This window comes from Medicago truncatula, chromosome 5 (genome assembly GCF_003473485.1).
Source record: "Medicago truncatula cultivar Jemalong A17 chromosome 5, MtrunA17r5.0-ANR, whole genome shotgun sequence".
NCBI classification, from domain to species: Eukaryota; Viridiplantae; Streptophyta; class Magnoliopsida; order Fabales; family Fabaceae; genus Medicago; species Medicago truncatula.
The window spans coordinates 40,335,455-40,347,815 of NC_053046.1; the positions used below are offsets into that span (position 1 = coordinate 40,335,455).

At 33.2% G+C, this 12,361-nt stretch overlaps 2 protein-coding genes across 3 annotated transcripts; both read right to left on the reverse strand.

The window, feature by feature from the left end:
• Positions 1 to 481: 481 nt before the first annotated feature.
• Positions 482 to 3,569, reverse strand: LOC11426738 (mitochondrial fission 1 protein A). The gene is made up of 5 exons (XM_003617243.3): positions 3,373 to 3,569; positions 2,607 to 2,748; positions 2,380 to 2,501; positions 1,022 to 1,085; positions 482 to 898 (listed from the first exon to the last, which is right to left on the reverse strand). The coding sequence occupies exons 1-5, from the start codon at positions 3,472 to 3,474 to the stop codon at positions 813 to 815; spliced, it is 516 nt and encodes a 171-aa protein (XP_003617291.1). The 5' UTR covers positions 3,475 to 3,569; the 3' UTR covers positions 482 to 812.
• A 745-nt stretch (positions 3,570 to 4,314) lies between these two features.
• LOC11429942 (probable magnesium transporter NIPA6) lies at positions 4,315 to 11,824 on the reverse strand. 2 transcript variants are annotated; one of them, XM_003617244.4, is made up of 9 exons: positions 11,546 to 11,824; positions 11,379 to 11,435; positions 10,185 to 10,275; positions 9,918 to 10,078; positions 9,715 to 9,842; positions 8,289 to 8,426; positions 5,621 to 5,713; positions 5,401 to 5,521; positions 4,315 to 5,294 (listed from the first exon to the last, which is right to left on the reverse strand). In XM_003617244.4, exons 1-9 carry the CDS (start codon positions 11,673 to 11,675, stop codon positions 5,164 to 5,166), a joined length of 1,050 nt encoding a protein of 349 aa, XP_003617292.1. In that variant the 5' UTR covers positions 11,676 to 11,824; the 3' UTR covers positions 4,315 to 5,163. The 2 variants fall into 2 exon arrangements, with proteins under 2 accessions (XP_003617292.1, XP_013454353.1); XM_013598899.3 differs by having other exon boundaries at positions 10,185 to 10,304; positions 11,546 to 11,691.
• Between the last annotated feature and the right edge of the window lie 537 nt (positions 11,825 to 12,361).

A 12,361-nucleotide genomic window follows, 5' to 3' on the forward strand; every position in this document is an offset into this window, starting at 1 on the left:
CTTATATGTCGATTCGTGTAGGCTACTGCGTAGCTTCAAGGAAATTACTAAGGGCAGCTTGCTCCTAAGAAAGTAACTTTGGTCTAAGTCATGGTATCATAATTCTTCTTCGCAGGAGTAGTTTCCTTCAAAAATATGATTTTGAAAACGTAGGAATTTCTTTCTTTACTGAACTAAGTAATATACTAATATTAATCATTAGGTTGAAATATATAATAAGAGTTCCAAAAGGGATTAAAAGTCTAGCACACTTCTTGAATTGGCGTATGTAAAAATCTTACACAATTATTTGACATCACAACCTAACAACTAGAAAAGACTCAGCAGCACTAGTATAGATGACACGTAATCTGAGATGCCAAACTTTTGTAATATTTCCCAGATTTCTTATAGGTATGATCTTTCATGTTTGATATAAACAAAATTTTGGATTCAACCCTCACACAGATGTCTTTATTTTGAGTGAAATCTTTCACCTATGTATTGTCCAAAGTTGGAAATTGCAATTACTAATACGGTTATTCTTACATCATCATTCAAGGAGTTTAATCGCAATGTCAAACTCGTATTTGATCAACATGATTGCATCATAAGAAAGATGGGGGAAAATTGATGGAGAAGAGGAGGAAAAAAAGACATGCAAATATTGAAGTCTTTTAAAACATGAAACACACAACATCTCTCCACCACTTTGTACACATCATTGTTTGCTCCCTCCTTTATAAACAGTAAGATGCAGCAAATTCACAGTATCATATATGTTTGCCTCTTACATATCAGCTGCTATCATATGTTTAATAGAAAGGATTATGTCACTTTTTACGAGACACAGCTGCTGCAATCCCACCTGCAATCAGTCCAACAGCAGTTGCAGCAATGCCCAAGCCAATGACACCATCTACAATGGAGGAATAGAAATAATGTCAGTGTTATTTAGAGCACAAATCAAGCCCCTTCCCATTGGTCTCAACATGATAAGGGGAAGAAAATGCATGGGGAAAGATCAATAATTGATGAGAACCTTTTGTTATCCGACTCTCAATCGCCTCCTTAAGTGACAATGCCTGCCTCCAGTCGGATGCAATCTGCAGAAGAAAAAATTGTAATCATTTTCACATGGGATGCTGTGTTGTGTTGGTGTTAATGGATAGATTGGAATTGGAATGAAAAATTTGATGGTGTACTTCATCTTCACTTAGAATTAATGGTTAGATTTGGAGGGTAAAGAAAAAAAGCCAAGATATATAGATAGCGAGTCTGACATTTTTTTTCCTCTATAAATTTCAATTAAACAGTGGAATCAAAGGCTCAAGTATATGGAAAAACAAAAGAGGGAAAAAAATGATAAACATGATTCTTGTCGTAAGCTACGTAATTTCAGAGAGTTTGAACCAGTTTCAACCACTAATGGACATGTTCAAGGTTATTCACTAAATTTCAAATTAGTAGAGATACCGAGTGAGAAAAGTCCTAACAGACAACAAAATTTACAAAATCATATCTTATTTCTACAAGCTGTTACAGTGAAATGTACAGAAAATGCATTTATAGAAGTCAGATTCTTTTTAAAAATCTGATGTGTTTTGAAGATACAATGCAGGATAGAAACGTCAACTAGTTATAAAATAAAGGGTTAATAGGTCTTTACCCCCCTGTAATATAGGTCATTTCCGGTTTTCCCCATGTAAAATATTTTTGTTTTGATTTATCCCCCTAATAGGCCAAACAAAAACGAACATGTTTTGAAAAAAAATAAATAAAATTGGTTTTTGTTTGGCCTATTAGGGGAGTAAATCAAAACAAAAATATTTTACAGGGGGTAAATCAAAATAAAATAAAATTTTTACAGGGGGGAAACCAAAAATGACCTATTCACCCTAAAATAAAATTTAAGATTTACAGATATATCAAGTGCGGTGCTAGGGGCACATACACCTTATACAACTTGGGGCTGTTTATTTCGGGTGTTTCCTGTTTCCATTTCCTCTAATAAAATGAATATTAGAGAAGACATTATGAAAGTTTTTAAAATTCAGAAGAAAAAAAAAAAATCAAAACATTATTTTCGGTGTTTACGGAAACACATACTTTCTAGTTAGCTTTCATCTTTAAACTATCACAATTAAAAAGTAAGATCCATAAGCAAATGTCATCCACCCACATATAAAGTAAAAATTGAAAATATTGTTAGAAAGTAGCCAGATTACCAGACCCAGTTTCTCTGTCATAAATCAGGGGAACATAATTTAAAACAATGGAAGAATACACCCGGATATGATTTTTTTTATAAACAAAAGGAACTGATGAAAGCATTAAGGCTCAGTTCTGATGTTTCTCTAGATACCAAGTAACATTAAAGCCAAAGCGAGAAAAACATACCTCTAGGCATTTCTCAACAAGTTCCCTGCTCCTTGAATAGTCACCACTTTTGTAATATCCAACAGCCAGAAGATAAAGCTTCTCCCTTTGTTTCAGCGGGTCAACAGTACTCGGTAATGATGCTGCCACACACATGTAATTTTATTATCAACGTCATTGTTATAAACACAATTTTGCTTATCAATTTACACTTGCAAGTTAAGTAAAAGAGAGATAGATTGGTTTACATTGAAGCATTGCTATCCCACGCTGCACATCTTCTGGACGTTTTGAGTGGACAAGAGCCCATGATAAACGCAAGAGAGATTCTTGCATAGCCTCATCAGAGGCAGGTTGTTTCTCGGCCTCAGCAACCTCTCTTTCACATCCCTACAGATATACATGCATCAAATTTAAAAGCGGCAAAGCAAAAGGAAATGGATAGGATCAAGGCCCATGTTTGAATAAGCAGATTTATTAAGTGTTTGTGCTTGTCATGTAAGTGCTTATGTATAAACTATGACCCCGTTTGGATTGGCTTATTATTGAACTTCTGAAAAATAGCTTATGCAAATAAATAAGCTTTTGTGTTAATTCATAAGTTCTCAATAATAAAAATTGCATCTTCATAATCAGTTTTTTCATAAACTACCTTGACAAGCTTATTTATTTTCATAGGTTGTTTTGCATAAGCTAAAAAATAAGCCACAATCCAAACGGGCTTTGTATAACAAAATGTAAAATCAAATCAAATTTTGTTCATAAAATAGCCTAGAGAGCTTTCCTTATAAGCAATCCCAAAGAGTCAGTGCTCACAAGTTTTGTGAGACAGTTTGGGAGAAGTTATGAAAACAGCTTATGAGAAGCTTTTTTTTTCAGCTTAATTGAATTAAGAAGTTAGAAAGTAATTAAAATTGAAGCTAAATTCTGAGTCTAATGCAAGAAAAAAGAAAGTCTATAATAAGAAAAGGGGAAACGGTGCGTTTAATAAATGATAGAGAAGGAAGAGAGTACAGCGATGATATCGGGATCGCAGGAGGGAAGAAGGTCACTGCCGGAGAAGAATTGTCCAACCTTGTCAACGATCATTCCTAGCTTAGCTTCGAGTTTCGCCATTGATAAACCTGTGAGAGAGAGAGAGAGAGAGCACACAGACTTAATACTACTCGCTACACCGACTCGGACTAGGACACGGTGTCTTACTAGTTAAGCAAATAATTTGACTTCATTGGGGCTAAGAGATTTACCACCATGAACCACACTGTTTATAGAGCCGTAAAAACTTATAAAAAATAGTAAAAATTATTTTAAACTTATTTATTTTAAGATGAAAAAAAAAATGACTTAACAATGATTTTTATGATAAGCTATATAATTTATTTATTTTTTAGTGATTTTTTAAAATTGATTATCTAAAAAAGTTAAAAGAAAATGATAAAAATACTTAAAATGATATTTTAAGAGAAATTATTCAAAACTATTTTTCATTGAAAGTTTTCTTTAAAATATTCTTTGTTAAAAAAAAAAATTATAACAAAAATATGATACACCATGAAAATCAATTAAAAGAAAAAATGTATTATGCGGGGATTGAACAATGGTCCTCTTCCATAAGCTCGGCACTGCTTAATCAATTGATTAACGTACGTTGGAAAAAAAGAATTTTATATAGTGCTATTTCATATTAGAATTATTGAATTACTTCCAGTTAGTTCCTTAAAAAAAAAAATTAGAAAAAAGTAAAAAATAAATCTATGGAACATTTTTATGGTTGATCTACGAAACGTTTAACATCCACAATAAAAGAATGTTATATTTGTCTTACCTCAAGGCCATGTTATTGTTCCATACAAATAAAAGAGTCAGATTAATACAAATAAAAGAGACAGCTAGGAAATTGCATGATGCCTAACTATCATGACCACCCTTTTCAGGATCTTGGATTCTTCAAAGAAGTTAAAGCTTTGAAGGTCCCTTTTATTGTTCCTTACATCTACTTGTGCTGAATGTACAATTATCATTGTTCTTCAAAAACTATAGGATTTTTGAGCATGTAAGAACTAGAACATGTTTACAAATGAGAATATATTTCTTATACTCATAGGAAACTACAATTCTAAACAGAGAAATTTCTTAGTTAGTTTCCTGTTACATATGTCTACTTACAAACCACAAATGAATCTTGTATGCTAAGCCAAATTGCAAAACCATAAATATTATAAAAGCCAATACAAAACCACCATATGTATACGGTTCTAACATACTAATCTCTATCCTCCATTTCTTCATTCATGTAAAAATAGCCTCAAAAAGAAAACTAATCTCAATCTAAAAAAAATGTATATATGCAGATAGTACTAATATCAATCCAATGACCTTCTCTAACACAAGCAAAGCAACTGAGGACACACTGTACACTATGCACCTTGCAAAATTCAGACTAAAATTTAGGTTGATAAAAGAAAGAGATTAATTTTAATACACCGTCGATGTAAACTTTTTACACTATTAACCAATCACAAACCATCATTTGTATGACTTTTAAGGTATGTATGATTGAAGTCAAATATTTTTATTGATCCAATGGTTATGATTGATTGACAGAGTAAAAAATATTTACATTGTTAGTGCATATCAATTAAATCCATGAAAGAATAGCTTCGGAAACCTCCCATCGTTCTATGGTTACATTACTACCTGCAGCTGCATGGTATTGGTATCAATCTGATGGGATTCTCATTCAGTTTCCCAGAGAAAGGTTCAACTTCCCCTAATTAAGACCTTTTTTATGTCATATAAAACCATCTAACATAAATCTTGTCTTCTTGAGAACATATCCTCAGGAGATTCGTTCTCTTCATCATCCTTAAGTAACGAGTCCCCATTTCCGGTATAAAGCCGGACAGATAATGTAGGCGAAGAAGGCAAGCCGCCACCTGCAATTTCAACATATATGTAACATGAAAGAATGTAAAGTATGGTTGGCGAGTCAGTAGCAGCTAAATTAAGTAGTACTCGGTATATGATTAAATTTGACCATACCTCTAAAAGAATGGCTTCTCTCGAAGTCCTTGGTCAGATGTAACATTATTGTGCCAGAGAGTACAACAATAAAGCCACATATTTCTGACATAATAGTTGAAAAACTTTGGCCATCCCAATCCTGCAAGAATAATTTGAAATGTAATTAGACTCTTGCACAATTCATAGACACCAGTAACATATGCATCCGACATAAATTGCAAAAACTTGTTGACGGTACCTTGAACATTATTATACTGGCCAATATTGTAAGTGTTGTAAACATGACATAGTATATAGGAGACACGATTGCCGTGTTGAAGGTGTCAAGCGCCTGAAATATTATAATCATGTTAGTGAAGCATATCTGGTTTGGAATTTCAAACAAACTTTATAATGTACTAAACAAATCTGAAATAGAGCCTAGTTTTATTTTTCCATAGGATACGATTGAGGCGTCAATTTGAAAAGGGAAACACACACAAGTCACAGAATACAACAAATCACTCAGTCGAGGGGGAACGATTCCAGTACCATTGATCTAGCAACATTAATGCTAGTATTTTTCATTAACATCGTTTCTTTCATTTTAAATTTCTAAACAATAATGTCATTAATCAGTCAAAGAACACTAAAGGCAAAGAGAGTACGAGAAAACAACGAAAGAAAAGGAAAAAGTTACCATCTAGTCAGGACTAACTAATGAACTTGTTCATGTTCGTTCTATTAGTATAAAAGTAAATTATGATTACTTGTAAGGGCTAAGGAAGGCCCTAGTGTCTCTCATAAATGAAGTAGTTGCATTTGTTTTACATGTTCACAAAACACATATTTTGCAACAGACAATGGTTATGGTTATTGGTATTAATGTGAAAAATATTAGGAAGAGCATAAATATCCAGTAAATACGCAATTAGAAATAGACTTTGTTTTGGATGTCTCTATCTCTCACGATCTGAGGTCTATCACTGAAGCTAATTGTCTGTCTTATCATAAAATAGTCAATCAGACTATGTACGAACACAGTGAAATATATCTCACAAAGGATTTTCTTCAGTATCAAGAAGAATCATTGATATACAGGGAGTACAGGATCCATCCAACACTAATGCATTTAGGTCCGGTCAAGGGACAATGAGGCCTAAAGCTAGGGAGCCTAAGACTAAACAAACTATGAGAGCTCATATGTACAATTTTTGCTAGGTATCAAATGGAGTTGAGGCCATAAAATTAGTGGGCTATGTTGGGGTTGAGTGGAGTGGGCTGGGGGTTTCAAGCTTAAAGTGAGAGATTGTCTGGCTTTATATTTGGGCCAACTTTTGTCGTTTATGTTTCTCATCTTGGTGTCTCTATTTTCCTTAGCGCACCGTATACTACAAAATAAAATAAAAAACATCAATCCTTGCAAACGAGTCGTACCAGAACAGGAACCACAAATATAAACTAACTTCAACAAGTTTCAACAATATTCTCCTTTATCGTTACTGCTCCAACAATTCAACTTTCCCCAAAGTAATACTCATTTGGTATTACTCCTTAATAATCTTTTTGTCTTTTCCTGCATACTGCATACATATGTATCCCCATCTCCACTACACTTTTACCCTACAATAGTTCGCATTTCGTGGCCTAATATTCACCAGTAAAGAATATCACTGGTTTTATCGTTGCCTGTTAAAACTTTCCTTTTTATTGATAGGTAATCAGCAACCACAAATCACAGCTCACGCATTTCTCTATTTCATCCACCCAATTTGAGCCTTGTGTTACATCCTGACCAACTCTGAAACCTGCGGTATGATGTGAAAGGATGGCGTGACCTCGGATTTTCACCTAGAAATAGTGGTGACTCGCATCTTAATGAACATACAATTCGTATCCTTTGTCTTAATTTTTGAGAACTCCTAGATTCTAAAGGTTATCTCCACAACTTCCCCTTTGCTGAGCATTTTCCTCAAACTTTACATATCCTATCTCAAGCATGAATAAAAAGTAGAGTCGTGATATGTAGTCCATATAGATAGTGTGAAACTCCATCGAGTACTTTTATGACATGAATGATTGATACATTGATGTCCACAAGTTCTAGAAATGCACTTAATAACCCGCTGGTCACATATTAAAGGGTGTGGTATATCATTAACAAGGACCAGGACAAAAATAAATCATATCTTTAAGCTAATACGAGAAAAAAACATTGAATATCTAGCATGCACATCAATAACGAAAGAAACTTTTCAAAAAGAAAAGTCAACAAATTACACTCTAATCCTAAACTATCTTCAATCTTGCTAAGCACAACCATGTTGTACCTTCAAGAATTAAAATATATATATATATATATATATATATATATATATATATATATATATATATATATATATATATATATATCACACAACAATAAAACTGATGTGTATTTCTCAAAGGGTTGCTCTGCCCTAACTTCCTTACACGTGTTATTGGATGGGATTGCTGCGCATCTATGACCTTGCTTCAATATTGTCAATCACAGATCACGGAAAATAGATGTTTGCTTAAATTTCGCTATGCTATAACGCTATAGCTGCTATTTGTCAACGCTTTGTACTAAATTGCATATCACAGAACAATAGTGGTTTGTTAAAATTCCGCTACGCTATAGGGACTCTCCTAGATATGTATATTCATTAACCAGCTTTGTTACATTTGCATTTTTGAGCCTCTTATGCTCACTGATACCCTCCTTCCTAGTTTTTTCTCTTCATTCTTTAATAAACCTTTCTTTAACCACAAAAAATTGGAGATCCTATAGAATGAATGGATTGTGATATAATAGATGGAAAACACAAAAATGATGAAATGATTTTCTACTTATATACTAATAAATAACAATTGGAAGGATGGGGCCAGTAAGCTAAGTAACAAACCTTATTAAGATAATTCATTTGCATTACGACACATATGGCCACAACTAACATGAAAAACCAAGTCTGTGGATAAACTAACTGATTGTTCCCTTCAAAAGTTAACTTCAAAGAAGTTCCAAGTGCTTTGACACTCATTACCTGCCAACAAAAAAATTCACATACATCAGACACCATATTATTGCATTGTTAGTTAGTAACTAAAAGAAAACATTTTTCAGCAAACATCGTCAGTTATTTGGATAGACATAGTTATCCTTACAACTGGGGGAGAGGGTGAAAGAAGCCAAATACTTGATGTGAGAAATCCGCAAGTGTACGGTTTTTTGTCTAGTAAAATATCGGATCACAGGGACTGTGATTAGTACCAATTGTTATAATTCAATTAAATTAAACAGAACAAATAATTTGGTGAAGTTGAAAGTTGTAACAATCACAAAAGTAACGCATCAATAGAGAATAAAGTTATCGAAATTGCAAGAAAAACTAATTTGGTTGTTATAATAATAAGGAAGCTTCCAAGATTGGGGTTTACCAAAATGATAGTTTATGATCCAAAATTGACTACCCTTTTGCTAATGTTGAACCCTGGTTGAAGGCAACCTATAGTAGTTAATGTTCTCTTTCAAGAAACAAGAACCGTGCCCAATTAACCCAAATCCTACTGTCGTGGTAATTGAAATTGGATTAACTCATTAATCTTTGTGATTATTCATTTGTTCCTCGAGAAACCAAACCTACTTTAGTGATTCAAATCTCAAGTTCAATTCTTAAAATTTCAATAATTAGGTTCACCTTTCAGTTCTTCCCTAATTCTCTATTAGTTGTAAATAAGTGGCCAACAAATCCACATGAATAAAGCCTGGTGAAAGAACTTAAAACATAATAGTACATATAAATAAAACATATAAAGTTACAAGAAAGCTGAATCTTCATTTATGAAATTCACTGCTATAAGTTAGAGCTTAGAATCCAGATTTTGCGAGATAATGTTAGCGAATAGCAAAGACCCAATTACTTGCAACAAGAAATAATATTCCGCCTGTCATATACTCCCTCAGCTCCTTTTCATTGTCACTTTAGTAGAAAATTTTGTTTCTATTTACTTATCGTTTTTAAAGTTTAATGCAACTTTAACTATTGAGTTGTTAATAATACACCATTAACTATTTATTACAGAGAGAGAAATATGTGGAATTAGATAATAAATAGTTAATGGCATTATATGAAAATGACATAGTTTGATCAAAAGTAACAAACTTTTTTGTTTTCTTGATATGTACAAATAATCTTAGAAGACAACTAAAAAGGAACGAAGGGAGTATATTTTAAACTAAATAACTCTGAGGAAACAAATCTGCTAAGTATAGATCAATTATTAAAGGGAAATGGAAAAGTGAGCATAAAGGACAGCACTTAATTTACTTACAGAGAGGGAACCCATCAACGAACAAATGCCTGTATAAACTAGGACATTGGTATGTCCACATGTTGGTGCAAAATGGAAAACCATAAAGAAGACCAGTACTACTACAGACCCGACATATGCTAGAAATGCTGCATGCAGAGAATACCCGTTATCAAAGAACCATAATATATGGCATTTGAAAAAGAAAAGGTGATGAATCTAACCTGGTTGAGTAGCCATATTCCATATCTCCAGAACAGATGTGATAGGTTCCTCTTTAGGAGCGTGAATAACAATAATGATAGAACCAGCAATGCACATCACAATGCCTAATATCCCAAGCTTGTGTAGCCTCTCTTTCAGAATAAGGTCGGCTAAAACAGCACTAGAGGATACCATGAAAACATCATTGAAAAAACAATCATGTTATCAAAGTTAGTAGTCAATATTGTCGTAATTCAATTGAGAAAGAAAACTAAGGCGAAGAATACCTCACAATAATACTTAATGCACCGAGAGGGGTAACTAGAACAGCAGGAGCAAAAGCATATGCAATAAAATTTGCAACTTCTCCTACAATCACTGAACAAGAGACCATACAGAAAAAGATTCTGCAAGAAATCAGAAACACAAAAATGGGAAAAGAAAAAAATAAACTTTGAAAATAAACTAAAGGCAAAGCTACACCAGAGGCCCTCTAACTTGATTTGAATTTTCAAACAGGTCCTTAATTTGAACAGACTTTCATTCTTAGTCCATTAATGTTGCAAATATGTGTACACGACAGTGTTATTGGTGGTGGATGGCGGAAATCCAAAAATCTGGCATATAAAGCCACCATAAAATGTCATGGCACTGCCATTCTTCATAAATTGGCTAGAGCGCCGCAATCTGCCATGGTCAATATTTGATAACACTATGTTTTACAATCTTAGATAAAAGCTAAAAAGAGGTCACGTTATATACATATGTTTCACAATCCAAGAAAATCATGATTTTACCCTTAAAATTTGAACCGTCTAAAGAGAAATTTACCGTTTTCAACCCTAAACCCTTTCATTCATTACATGTTCTCTGTTTTTTTATCATATGGTTTTTTGTTTGTTACATTGGAATCAGCTACTACTTGAATAGACAATAAAAGACACATTCAATCTCTCCTCTGTTACATTAAATCTCTAACTAGTAATTGTTTTATCATATATTTTTTTGTTCTCCTCTGTTTTTAATACATTCTCTCCTCTGTTCTTATACAATCTATCCTTTGTGACCCCGCTACCGGGGATCCTGCAATCCCACTATTGGGGTCGGCCACTCCACGCTGCTATCCAGGATCGACTACCTAGATTCAAACCTAACTTTTAGTTGATAACAGAAATTTAGGGTGATGGGACGGTGCCCCAGTCCAAGGCACAGAAGACCGGCTCAAAGAGCATTTACACAAGGTATTTACATTTACCTTCCTCCTCCAAGGGCACTAGTTGGGCTCGAACCCGGATCTCAAGCCCTCTCCTTCAAAACTAACTTTTTGGATTCAAAAACTCATGTATATATCAATAAAACTAAATCCAATTAATTTCATACATTCATTGGACGAAATCAAAATCAATAATGAAGACAACAACAAAATCTACCCGAAAGAAAAAAACAATTGACAAGAAACCTAGGAAGAAGGAAAAGCTTACTTGTGATCATCCCTACCCACCATAGAGGTTCCAATAGATAATAATAACCACCAACACCTACAAAATAAATAAAAATTCAAAACCATGCATAATAATAATCAACAAAAACAAATTCTTTTTTTTTTTCAGAATTCAGAATTCAGAAGAAGAAAGAGAAAAATTCCGACCAGCCCTAACACCATAAGTAGAAGCTGCTCTTCGAAGACCTTGTTTCTTGATAATGAAACTTGAACCAATAAACAAACTTGAAGCCAACGCTAAAATGAGACCTGTTACATTCTCATTCGACAGACCCATTTCGAAAAATCGTTACTTTCTTGTAATTGTGATTGTTTTTTTCTTTCATTGATGAGCTCCGACAGACAAACGAGGTTAACTCAGATCATCATCATCGTTCGTTCGTTATTTGCTGGAAATGAAATGATTGGGTGCGAACAACCTCAATCAACTTAATTATCCGTCAGCACATTTGTGGGACCCATTTAGTATATGCATTTATTTATTGGGTATATATTTTAATGCAAACATTATTAAATTCTTTTCAACTTTGACCACCAAACTTCATTTTTTATTTCTTTTAAAATTGGCTCTAAAATCCATATGTCATTGCTCAATCGACAAATATCGATATTGCTAGACGTGACATTGTGATTGGAGTTTGAATTTCGATTCTTTCATTTATGTGTATGAGTTTTCAATGTGTATGAGTTTTCAATAACTCTTATTATTTTATCTATCAATCAAATAAAAATTGTTTTTCAATATATTTTATTTACAAATAAGATTCTCATACTAATAGTGGAGTTAAAAAATACTATGTTTTTATAAAAATATCTCTTACATAATATTTTAGAATTTTTATAAAAAAAAAAAAGAAATTAAATATTAATTTTTAGGCTTAATTGATCTGCTGGTCCATTAACTTTTTTATTCAATTTAGTCTCATAAGTCTTAACTTTATCAAACACGTCCCTTAACTTATT